Here is a 13,448-nt window from a genome sequence, read left to right on the forward strand (position 1 = left end):
CAAATGTCAAAATCGGAGCGGCAACTATGTAGAGAAATAGCTGGAAAGTGTAACTAACGGTTTCTGATTTTCACTGTGGTTTCCATTCGCGACCGATCGGAACCTTCGTAATGAACGTAGCACAGACCAGTGAATCAGTAAGTGAACAGTGAGTTCAGTGTGAAGTCATCTTGAATGTGTGTGTGTATGTGAAGTCAAATACTGTGCACATGTATTCCCATTAATCTGTATCACAGTAAGATGTAAGTTTGGCAGCTGATTCTGCAGCAAGAAGTTTTTCTTCCAAGTTCTGTTGGCGGTGACTGGAGTGCAGTGTTTCAACGTTCTACGATGTACTTCAGCACCACTGCATACCCCGATGTGGTCGGTAAGTGCAGATAATGTATTAACATTCTCTGAAACATTTCAGGAAAGGGTATATTTAAAAGGAATGGGTAAAGACTGTATAAACTGCGAAATAAACTTAGTCGCTGTTAAAAACACCAATGTTTTATTCTCTTTGTGCACTTCCATTCGGCATCTTACGTGTCTGATGTCCCGCGTGAGACATTTCCTTTAAAACTATAGTTGGTATCCTTATCTATAAAACATACAAGGAGCAATCGTAGATGTAGGAACACACAATCCTTTTCTTTTTGAAACAACAGCAAAAATTAGTGACATACGGGCCGCGACTCATTCATGGCTGAGCAATGAGCCACGGCAGGCACAAAGTCACACACACACACACACACACACACACACACACACACACACACAGGCACACACTCACACACGCTCTGTACAACACACTCACACGTAAAGGATGATCACCCGGCACTCAGCATGAAAACAAATACGAGCTACAAAATTACGGTGTTAACATCGTGTAGATTTCTGATTAAAATATTGTAACAGAGTCTGCTAACAAAAGCAAAATTTCCCTCTTTTGAATAAGTCTATATGTCCTTTTTATTACAGCTGCGATTATCGACACATTTTTCGGACGAGCTATCATAACCACATTAATATCTCTCCTATCTCTCCACCACAAGAGAAACAAAGTGGTCGTTTCAATTCCCTCACCACTGAGAAATGACAGACGTTTGAAATCTACAAGCTCCCCTCCGTTGGCAGAAGACTATTACAGACTGAGACATAATTGTGTTAATGTTGGCAGAGTACACTTTGTGTTGATTATATACGACAATTTGAACGAAATCCCTCGGGCAATCTATGAAGGCTTCGAGTTGTCAATGAAGCTGCCTCATATCCTCCAAATTCCTGTGGAGCTCTCTCAAGCTACTATGAATCTAGAGAGACTGAAAGAAAGTTTATGCGTCGAGTAACCTTGAGGCTGAGTCAAGGTCAAACTCTCGGCAGTGTACATTTTCCTGATAGTGTTAGCCACTTGGGAGAATCTCTGTGGTAACGGCGAGGTGTGGAGAGCAGCCATTGCTAGGTTCAAGCTTAGAAGTTGTCCTTCAAACTAATTAGGAGCTTTTAGTTGGTAATCTATAGCCAGTGAACGGCAAATGGCTTTGAATATCGATGTGCAAAAGGTTTAGCTTGACACGTACATCTATATTTATATATTTTCGTTTGCTGTAACACTAAAGTATTGACTAAAAGTTTTCTGTTAACACTGTAGAGGATTATGAAGGACAGTAATCAAACATGTCCCTTGTGTACAGCTGTGACACAACGATCTTAAAGCCAGCGCATGCACCACACAACTTTAAAAAAAATGATCTGTGAATGAGATTGCTCTTAAGATGCCAACAGGATCTTCGCTTTCATTTAAGACATTTCGGACATCATCAAAATTTCTCCTTACGCTGTGGGTAGCGTTTTTCTGTGTAAATTAAAGCCTAAACTACTGCCAACGAGTTTTCCTCTCACTTGTAGCAATTCCGAGGATGAACGTATTAGCCGTTTGCTTCATAAATCTGTCTGTCACATAATGGAACGTCTGGGGACTGAAAATGCTTTGACGTTTCCTTCGTATTATACATTAAACTGAAATTAACTTACATTGTGTCAGCATTGCACTGCGACAGATTACTGAAATATGAGGATAAGTGAAGAGGGGAAAAAAGGGAAGAGAACTATGAAGGAGGAAATTGAAAATTGTGATGTGTATCCGTTTTCCTTTTCTTACTAGTAATGCGTAAGAAGGCGGAACAAAGAGCAGATAACACAGCCCGAGATAAAATGAACTAATCACAGGAATTTTAGATACTTTTAGACATAATTTCAGAGTTTTATATTTAAATTGATGAAATGACTGGTGAATCGCAAGATCGCCTTTCCTAACACGCAATTTATGAGCGGAGATGAAAAGCTATAGCTAGGGAATCCCGTGAGGAACAGTGATAGGGTACAAATGACATCGTAGCACAAATGGTAGCGCCTGCTAATCGGACGCACACCAAGGCAGTTGCATTCTGGCTGTGAATGCAACGCCTTCTCTACGCGACCGTTTCGCAGATATTATTTCGTACCGTCAGCGATGAGAGCATGACCCACCTAAATGAGAATTATGTTCTGCTGAATGCCGGGCATCGTGTTTAAAGTCGAACACACAAACTACTGCTTTTGTACGTCTCCCTAATATCGGCAAGTGCACGCCCATTATTTTCATTTGCGGCCTATTATAAGTAAAGCGTCTAATAATATCCTATCAGCGAAATGTAAATGCTGCGCCAAACCATTTGTAGAAAGATGTAGTTTTTGCAGTCACCGCTAGTGAGCAGCGCTATTTACGCTACGGTGGCGCCACGATCGGGACGTGCACACGTGCTTTAGGCCGCGGTGAAGCTCCTCGCATGTAACAAAGATATCGGATGCTAACATCCGCTGTTGAACATTATAGGTTAGTCAGTAGCCTTAAAACGCCTTAAGCTCAGAGATGGACTTTCCATGATGACATACGAAATATCTGAAACATATTTGTACACAAACGGACTGAGGTAGGACAGTAATATCTGGCTTCGGAACCTGCCTTAGTACCACTGAAACTTAACTCTATGCTTATCATAGTTCACATATTCTTACGAAAAAGTGTCTTATTGAATAGAAGTCTGTAAATTAAGAACGAACTCTCCAAAATATACCAAATTGAATAACTTTTTTACGAAGCACCCATCTGAACTTGTTTTAAACATTTTAACATGGAAACACATAACCACTATAAATAAAAACAGTTTCTCTGGTTCTAATAATTTAGGCTTGCACTACTATGTATATGGCGAAGTAAACAGTCTGCCATTATTGCCTATTTACACCTGCCTAAGCATCCCTAATGGAACATTCACTGTTTTGAACTAACAAATTACATACAATACTACAAACATTTAACAAAAGGTTCTAGTTATTTCACAATAAAATCTATTGTCTCCATTTAATATCTTATTTAAAAAGTATAAATATTGTTTGTTAGTTTGTTTTCTTTTGTACAGTTAAATACAATGAACATGGCAACAATGCCAAATTGTTTCTCTGAACAGGATGGCATTTGATTACACAATGACCAATAAGGTAATAAAATCTTTAGACTCTTGTGCATAGTTTCTTCCAGCTTTAAACATATTTCATAAATATAATTTAGTACTTACAAGTCCCTCATAGAAAATTAATGTCTTTGTCCTTTAACATTTACAATATACACAATATTGTTCATTATAACTTTAGTTTCATGGTTTTAATATTTTCGTAATATAATCATATAAATCCTTTATAAGTATAGTATTCTCAGCTAACTGTAAGTATTGTCTAATGATACATGATTTACTTGAACACAGTACAAATGTCATCCTAAAATACAGATTTTACTATTTGTGTAAAGCCATATTTACCTGACATACGCTACTACAACTACATTTGATCATGTTCTACAAAGGTTATGGTTATGAACATACATCGATTTACATGGGCGACATGTATAAGCAAAGGGCACAAACATGAAAGGACATTGTGAATCTCAAACAAAAGCTTTACTATCAAACTGATTATCATGACAGTTCAGGTGTTTCAGGGAACATGAAGAAAAATGATGAAACAAATTGCCCATCACTATTATTGTAGAGTAAAAAAGCAAATATGTGGTATCTGAGAAATTCCTTTCTCATAACAGCATACTCCTTAAACATTCCAGATATAATATGAAGGTGGGTCCTACATAAAAGGCTCTAGATACATTTACATTGCCAACTTGGTATTAGTTATTGAAGGATGATTGTCGAAAGACTACTTTCTTCATAATAATTATTTCTGATTTAGGGTTCAATCACTGAGTCTGAGAAACTGTACAGTAACTATCCCACCACTTTTAGTGATTTGCTCTTGAATACTTGGTACCGTTAGTTATGTTTTTTGTGGTGTATGGGTCCATTATAATGTTGATATTATATTGCATCTATAGCACTACCTTCTGTAAGTATAGTTTACAGTCATCAAGTAACTTCCTAAAGACTCACAATGCATATTGTAATTGATATATCTTAATATCTGATTTGTCATTTGAGGCAACACTAGTACATCTAAATGGCCTGAGGATCCTATTTTTTCACCATTTCACAGCAAACACGCATAAGATTACGATTGAAATGAACTACACATGTACGCAATTTACTGAGTATGGTACACTACAGTTTCATGTTTATACTTAGTCCTGAAATCCCGGCTATAAGATGTGTGTGTGTGTGTGTGTGTGTGTGTGTGTGTGTGTGTGTGTGTATGTGTGTGGAAAAAAGAGAGAGAGAGAAATAGAGAGAGCGAGAGAGACTGCCTGGGGAAATGTAAGATATAAAGCAGCTTACAAGAGATAATTTAATGATGTGCCTTCCAAAGAGTTATACGGAAAAATAGGCTGGTCTCTTTGAAATTGTTGGAATACCTTTTTACCCCAAAAACAAAGAAAAGCTGGAAACTGTCGGCTTAATAAAATTATGTTAACAAGAACGTTTGCGAGGAATGGTTTTCACTGAGAAAGTGTTTTCGACTAAAGGAAATAAAAGATGTCTTAAAGAAAATTCACATTAACAAGCAGCGTGCCTGTGAGTGTAAACAGCAGAAATTTCAAGATGTGTGACAGTCCTTTAAACGGGTCTTATACTACTCGAGGATCGTCGCGATTTGTATCAAAACTTTAATATGCGTGAAATGGTTGCTACTCAGTACCTAATCAAATTCGTTAATAGTGACTACGACACTAACAGCTTACCGTGCGTATATAGCCGGCAATTCTTAAGACCACTACTTGCACGGTGTTACATAATCGGAAGATCGTTTTGCATGCATTTTCCTCTTGCCGAGGGCGTGAGGTGACGTGTTTTCTCACGTCGTTAAGACCAATACTAGATATACAAGTATAAAAAAAGACATCGGTACACAGAAAGCGGAGAGTTATAGAAATGCGAGTACAAATGCAGGCTGATCGTCAACTGCAATTCTTCTTGGTCGACACGTCGGTAAATGGAAGGTGCCCTTTTATGTAAAAGGGGAATTGGGAGGAAGGGCGAGGATTAATGAGGGAAGGGGGGTGGGAAGGGGTGAGCGTAGGAGAGCAGGCAGCTCTCGGCGTTCCACAATAGCCGCAGACAAAGTGAGTCGAGTAATGCGATCTCTGGGGCTGTGCAAACAGCGGCCAGCAGCGGAGGGCCGCTTCCCGACCTTGCTTCTGGCGGCCAGACTGAACCGCCAGCGTGTTCCGCGGCTGCGGCTGCAGCGGTGTCGCGGTGCCGGTGGCTGTGGCGCGCTCACACGAGCCACTCCGGCCGGCTACGTCACACGTGTGTGCCCGCGCCGCCGCCAGAGACCGCCACTGCGCCTGCGCAGCCGCCGCCCGTGCTGTCCGCTGCGCCGTAGTTGGAGTTGACGCTCACCGCTGCCGGCTCGTCGCACTCGTCGCACGGCTTCACTGCCGCTTTCACGCGCTGCACACAAACAACGACAGGTGTTCAACTCGCACGTGTTAAAATCTCACAAGGGACCCTCCCCATCGCATCCCCCCTCAGATTTAGTTATAAGTTGGCACAGTGGATAGGGCTTGAAAAACTGAACACAGATCAATCGAGAAAACAGGAAGACGTTATGTGGAACTATGAAAAAAATAAGCAAAATATACAAAGTGAGTAGTCCATGTGCAACATATTCAACATCCAGGATAGTGTGAGCTCTAGAGAGCCGTGGTCCCGTGGTTAGCATGAGCAGCTGCGGAACGAAAGGTCCTTGGTTCAAGTCTTCCCTTGGGTGAAAAGTTTAATTTTCTATTTTCAGACAATTATTATCTGTCCGTCCGTCAGTCCGATGCGATCAGTTTTTTGGGAGTGATTATCACATCCACAAGAAAACCTAAATCGGGCAAGGTAGGAGAATCTTTTTACCCATTCGCCAAGTGTAAAAGTTAGGTGGGTTGACAACATATTCCTGTCATGTGACGCACATGCCGTCACCAGTGTCGTATAGATTATATCAGACGTGTTTTCCTGTGGAGGAATGGGTTGACCTATGACCTTGCGATCAAAAGTTTTCGGTTCCCATTGGAGAGGCACGTCCTTTCGTCTACTAATCGCACGGTTTTGCGGTGCGGTCGCAAAACACAGACACTAAACTTATTACAGAGAACAGAGGCTTCAATGAACAAATGGACAGATCATAACTTTGCGAAAATAAAGAAAGTATAATTTTCACTCGAGGGAAGGCTTGAACCAAGAACCTTTCGTTCCGCAGCTGCTCACGCTAACGACGGGACCACGGCGCTCCTGAAGTGAAACTAACCTTTATGTTGCTTATTTTACGCATGGACTACTCAGTTTGTATATTTTGCTTATTTTTTTCATAGTTCCACATAACTTCTTCCTGTTTTCTCGATTGATCCGTGTTCAGTTTTTCAAGCCCTATCCACTGTGCCAACTTATAACTAAATCTGAGGGGGGTGCGATGGGAGGTTCCCTTGTCAGAAAGAGTATCTATGTTACTGCAAAAGATCTTTTCCGAAGATTTCGTCTAACTTCTTTCACCAAACACCTTCACTGAAGCTGTTAGACTATTGTAAAATTTTTCGTCATACAGTAGTGGAAATCAGTACAAACACATGGATGTTGTTGTTGTGGTCTTCAGTTCTGAGACTGGTTTGATGCAGCTCTCCATGCTACCCTACCCTATCCTGTGCAAGTTTCATCATCTCCCAGTACCTACTGCAACCTACATCCTTCCTAATCTGTTTAGTGTATTCATCTCTTGGTCTCCCTCTACCATTTTTACCCTCCACGCTGCCCTCCAATGCTAAATTTGTGATCCCTTGATGACTCAGAACATTTCCTACCAACCGGTCCCTTCTTCTCGTCAAGTTGTGCGACAAACTCCTCTTCTCCCCAATTCTATTCAATACCTCCTCATTAGTTATGTGATCTACCCATCTAATCTTCAGCATTCTTCTGTAGCACCACATTTCGAAAGCTTCTATTCTCTTCCTGTCTACACTGTTTATCGTCCATGTTTCACTTCCATACATGGCTACACTCCATACAAATACTTTCAGAAACGACTTCCTGACACTTAAATCTATATTCGATGTTAACAAATTTCTCTTCTTCAGAAACGCTTTCCTTGCCATTGCCAGTCTACATTTTATCCTCTCTACATCGACCATCATCAGTTATTTTGCTCCCCAAATAGCAAAACTCATTTACTACTTTAAGTGTCTCATTTCCTAATCTAATTCCCTCAGCATCACCCGACTTAATTCGACTACGTTCCATTATCCTCGCTTTGCTTTTGTTGATGTTCATCTTATATCCTCCTTTCAAGATACTGTCCATTCCGTTCAACTGCTCTTCCAAGTCCTTTGCTGTCTCTGACATAATTACAATGTCATCGGTCGATCCTCAAAGTTTTTATTTCTTCTCCATGGATTTTAATACCTACTCCGAATTTTTCTTTTGTTTCCTTTACTGCTTGCTCAATATACAGATTGAATAACATTGGGGAGAGGCTACAACCCTGTCTCACTCCCTTCCCAACCACTGCTTCCCTTTCATGCCCCTCGACTCTTAAAACTGCCATCTGGTTTCTGTACAAATTGGATATCTGCAGGAAAATTTACATTGACCGCTGAAGTATTTGTGCCCATTGTATAGGCAATAGTATGAGATGTGGTACACTGACAAATGTAGTCAAATGGTATCGCATTTGATGGCGTATATAACAAGAAACCAACGATTCAGGGGTAGAAGATGGAACACAGTATAAAGGCAGTCAACTTTTTGCAGTGTAAGCGTGTGCGTATGTGCCTCTGCTGCAGATAAGAAACGAAAATAATTAGTGATAGTGCGTGTTGTGTAAATTGTGACGATGTCACGCGGAAAACAGTTATCATGAGATGAAAAAGCAAAAAACCGTGCGTGTATCGAAATGGGACACTCTAATCGTCAAATCGCCAAGAAGTTGAGCTGTTCAAGTACAGTGATTGGTAATTTCGCAAAATTGGGTCCACGATATGAATAGAACGAAAAATATGGGCACAGTAGAAAATTGAGGCAGCGACGAGGATCCTTTTACTCAAAGCAAGGGCCACATACTTCTATTCTCAATTTCTTGTGGATCTACAGTTGTCAGTAACTGCCAGACGTGTAAAACAAATTTTGTCAAATGCCAAATAATAACAGAAACCTGCTCTAACATCCAAACATAAGCAGGCCAGATTGGAGTTTGGTGAAACACATAAATCGTAGACTTCAGAATAGGATAAAGTGCTTTTCGATGATGAGAAGAAGTTTAATTACGGTAGGCCGGATAGACTTCAATATCATTCGCATTAACTGAGAACAGGGCAGCAGCTAAGAATGAGCAGAAATTTTGGTGGTGGAAATTTCATGATTTGGGCAGCCTTCTGTGCTAAAGGTAAATCATAAATTGCTTGGCTGAACACCACATTAACTCTAACATGTCTACTGAGACGCTATAGATAGAAGCGATTAAAATGTAAAAGGTATAGCTCATATGGGGATCGTAGAGGATAAGAGACATTCAGTCAGTCATTCTACTCGCGCTCCATAGGTGAATGCAACAGAAAATAACCCTTATAACTGGTGCAATCGGACGTCCCCTCTGTCATGCACCTCACAGTGGTTTGCAGAGTATAGATGTAGATGTAAAATCTAGGCCCATGCTTTATCAGGTATCTTTGATAAAAGATTAGCTAGCACACTATCAACGATTGTACCAAATGGCTTTGATAAAAGACCTTTGCCAGAGATTTTCTTACAGTGCAATACGGCGATGAACGGCTAACAAGGTGCACGGTTGAAGAAGACATTTGTAGTTTGCCTATCTAACAGCTTCCAAACAGAACAACAATTTCATTTTCAGTATTTGGTATAACTATTGACCGAATTTAAAAATTTAAAATGTTTCCATAATTTGCTCAACCAGAGGTATAATCTTATGTCAATGGTTTAACACAACAAGTCAAGTACTGCAGTTAGAAACTGAATATACGTTCTGAGGCAGCGTGACTCACGCCGCTCTAATTACCCAGACGCCATTCAGCCAGTATTTGAGAATGAGAGCAGTTAGCGAGCAACAAATTTTACACATAATTTCAAGTCTTTTTCTCGCTGGTTTGCCCCCACAAAAGATGAAAGGAAAAACGTTTTTCACTTACTACATTTTCTCTGTTTACGCAGCAAGACTTCAGCATCGTGTACGATGTTTGAATGTTTGAATTTATTGATTCTTTACTACGGACTCTGTTCCAAACACATTTATCAGACAGTATCCACTGATAGCACTGAATGTACCTGTTAAATTACATCATCGTATGACGTGGAGTTCAAGGGGTATGACGTCAACAGCATTGAGATGAGTGAAAAACTGCTGTTGCTTGAGACGGAGCGCAGTTTACGCAGAGTATTAGTACCATTGTTTACTGATGAGAGCACTCATCAACTTCTGACAAAAATTTAAACGTAATTTAGAACCCTTAATAAGCTTCTTCTCGCTTAAATACTTGACTCTAAATACACGGTACAGTCGCATTAATGTGAGCACCTGTCAAAAGCCCGAGTAGCCACCTTTTGCAACGCAGACGTGCAGGAAGGGGGTCAGTGAGGTTCTGGAAGCCACTGGCGGGGATGTGGAGCCATGCCGTGACCAAGTGTGCTAGGTTTCTCGGTCTAGGCTCCGTCGACGTGGCTCCATAGATTCATGATTGGATTTATATGCCGGTAGTCTGGTGGTCAGGAAAGTACGGCAAAGTCATCCCTGTGCTCTTCGAACTGCTCACGTACACTTCGAGCTGTGTGACACGTTGCAGTTTCCCTTTTGGTAGATGCCATTATGTCGAGGAAAAAACGAACTACGTGTCGGGGTAGACATGGTCACCAATGGTAGATACATCCTCGTGCTGACCCACTGTGCCTTCCAGAATGTCGAAATCACCCAGGGAATGCCATAACGCTTCCTGTTTCGGACAGGACGCTTATCACGGTAGTTGCTGGGCCGAACGCGCCAATGGCGATCTCTTCGATGGAGCGTAAAACGCGATTCATCTGAAAAGCCCACCTGTTGTCATTCCACGGACATCCGGTTGCGGTGCTGGCATGCAAGTTCCAGCTTTCGTTGCCGATGAGCAGCAATCGGCACGGGTGCACGAGCCGAGCGTCTGCTGTGGAGACCTATCAGCAGCAACATTCGCTGAACGTTTGTTGAGGGGACACTGTTGTCTTGCTTCATCTGGGCGGTCACTTGCTCAACAGTTGCACTTCTACGATAATGGTCTAAGCAGACAAAATGAATTAAAATTTGTGCTGCAGCCGGTACTCGAACAGGGGTCTTCTTGCTTGTTAGGCAGAAATGCTAACCATTACACTACCACAGCACGATGGTTAACACTGCTGCACAAACTACTTAAGCCGAGTGCCCTCCCCAACACAAACTTCAATTCATTTTTCCCTAAGCACTCGGATTAGGTAGTTTGTGCAGCAATGTTAACCATCGTGCTGTGGTAGTGTAATGGTTAGCATTTTTGCCTAACAAGCAAGAAGACCCGGGTTCGAGACCACGTGTTCGGTCAGAGGGTTAGCTGCCCCCTGTAGTAATAATAACAAAAAAAAAAACTGAGTTAATGGATCACCGGCGAACTGAAACGGATGTCTTGCGACGTCCGCCCCGAGCAGATGCAACGAACGAAAACGAACAAAATAAGATTTTAAAAAAGTCCCGGCCGCAGCACAAATTTTAATTCATTTCATCTGCTTCGATCATTATTGTAGATAGTAAAAAGAGACTTAAATGTCTCAGGGAAACATTTAATTATAAGTTGCACTTCCGTTCGCCAGTACACACCCTCGCAGCAGTCTTTCACATCTGTCACCTACGGCCCGTCCGCCCCGGTAGTTGAGTGGTCAGCGTGACAGACTGTCAACCCAAAGGGCCCGGGTTCGATTCCCGGCTGGGTCGGAAATTTTCTCCGCTCAGGGACTGGGTGTTGTGTTGTCCTAATCATCATCATTTCATCCCCATCGACACGCAGGTCGCCGAAGTGGCGTCAAATCGAAAGACCTGCACCAGGCGAACGGTCTACCCGACGGAAGGCCCTAGCCACACGACATTTCCATTTACCTACGGCCCGCGGTGACCACAGTTGCCTCGGCGCCAGTGACAGACCCAATTTGCTATGCATAGTATACTTTAACCACGGCGGCAGGCGAACGGTTTTCGCAAATGCTTCGACCCTTGGCTCGAAAGTCGATGATCATGCCCTTTTGAAGGTGAGATATTTCGCTCCGTGTCTGCATTATGACAATGACTGCCCTGCTTTTCGTGTCCTGACACTGTTAGTGCTCCCACCTGCCGTGTGTGGGTGGTTATTGCACGGTGACGTCGAACATAGGCGGTTATAACACTAACGTGACTGGATGGTGCATTTAACACATTAACTCATTTGTAAAGTAGTAAGACGTTTGAAGTTGTTTTATACATCGGAGTTCGATTCTTTAAGAAATCGTTGGTAGGGGCTTCTCTTGTAGCAACCTTAAGTGAAACAGTAAAATTAGTATTCAAATACTGGAAATTATACGAGAATCATTGCAAGGTAAACGAAGAGGTAAGATAATCTCCTTTCTATGGGCACCAGCTCTTGTAGGATTGTGTTACAGTGGAAAAGTCGACCAGTTACCGAAAGAGACTACCGTTTTTGGTCCTGTAATGTCCATCAGTCTACCATTCTCCGATTTCCTGTTATGAATACGGAAACAGGGGTAGAGAAATGGGCAGAGGTTTCGCGTCTTTCCATCTCCCATAAAGGCCAACAGTACTCTGCAATCCAAGCAGCAATTAGAAGTTCCACTTGGTTTCGAAAATTTCAGCCGAGCAGGAAGCTGATAACTACCTTGGTACGAATGATCTTCAAAGGAGGTGGCTTACAAAACACTCGTTCGACCTATACTTGAGTATTGCTCACCAGTGTGGGATCCGTACCAGATCGGGTTGACGGAGGAGATAGAGAAGATCCAAAGACGAGCGGCGCGTTTCGTCACAGGGTGATTTGGTAACCGTGATAGCGTTACGGAGATGTTTAGCAAACTCAAGTGGCAGACTCTGCAAGAGGCGCTCTGCATCGCGGTGTAGCTTGCTCGCCAGGTTTCCAGAGGGTGCGCTTCTGGATGAGGTATCGAATATATTGCTTCCCCCTACTTACACCTCCCGAGGAGATCACGAATGTAAAATTAGAGAGATTCGAGCGCGCACGGCGGGTTTCAGACAGTCGTTCTTCCCGCGAACCATACGCGACTGGAACAGAAAAGGGAGGTAATGACAGTGGCACGTAAAGTGCCCTCCGCCACACACCGTTGGGTGGCTTGCGGAGTATAAATGTAGATGTAGATGTACAACCATGATTAAACTCCGTTCCACTTACATCGGGCAAGCGCCAACGATAACCCTTTCGGCGAGTATCAGAAGAAATAAGAAGGAAATGTAACCATTTGTTGTTTTCCAGCAATTTCTTCGAAGCTCAGCAAATTCGTCTAGTACGAAATTTGTGAAATTGAAGTGTCTCTTCCAATAATTGCAGTTGTTGTCATGAAGATCCTCAAATATTGATCGTCCTTTTTTCTTTACGTGAAATAGTAATGTGCTTATATGAAATCTGATGTTAAAACACTGATCACCAGGTGTATGGGTCACAATCTCTGTTGATTTATCTTTTATATTATATTTTTTCTATAGTTGGTATGTGGAATTTCTTTCGCTGTCAGTATTGTACCTTCACGAACATTGGAAGATAATCCTAAATCATTGTTTCAATTACAAGGGTCATTCCATAAGTGATGGCAACTATGGTATATCTTACGATAATGCGACAACATGAGAATTCCATTACGTGCATTGAGCCGGTACGGCAATGTGCATCTGAGTGCTAGCATGAAACATGGATCCAGTACCGGGGATCACGTCAAAGGTTG

General features: G+C 42.0%; 1 protein-coding gene across 1 annotated transcript in view; it reads right to left on the reverse strand.

The window, feature by feature from the left end:
- Window positions 1–13,448, reverse strand: part of LOC126249090 (sodium-dependent serotonin transporter) — a 591,489-nt gene that overhangs the window by 5,438 nt on the left and 572,603 nt on the right. The window contains exon 12 of the mRNA XM_049950777.1: window positions 5,813–5,915. Coding sequence (XP_049806734.1) covers window positions 5,813–5,915 — 103 coding nt within the window. The remainder of the gene's footprint in view (window positions 1–5,812; window positions 5,916–13,448) is intronic.

Source organism: Schistocerca nitens, chromosome 1 (assembly GCF_023898315.1).
Source record: "Schistocerca nitens isolate TAMUIC-IGC-003100 chromosome 1, iqSchNite1.1, whole genome shotgun sequence".
Classification (NCBI taxonomy): domain Eukaryota; kingdom Metazoa; phylum Arthropoda; class Insecta; order Orthoptera; family Acrididae; genus Schistocerca; species Schistocerca nitens.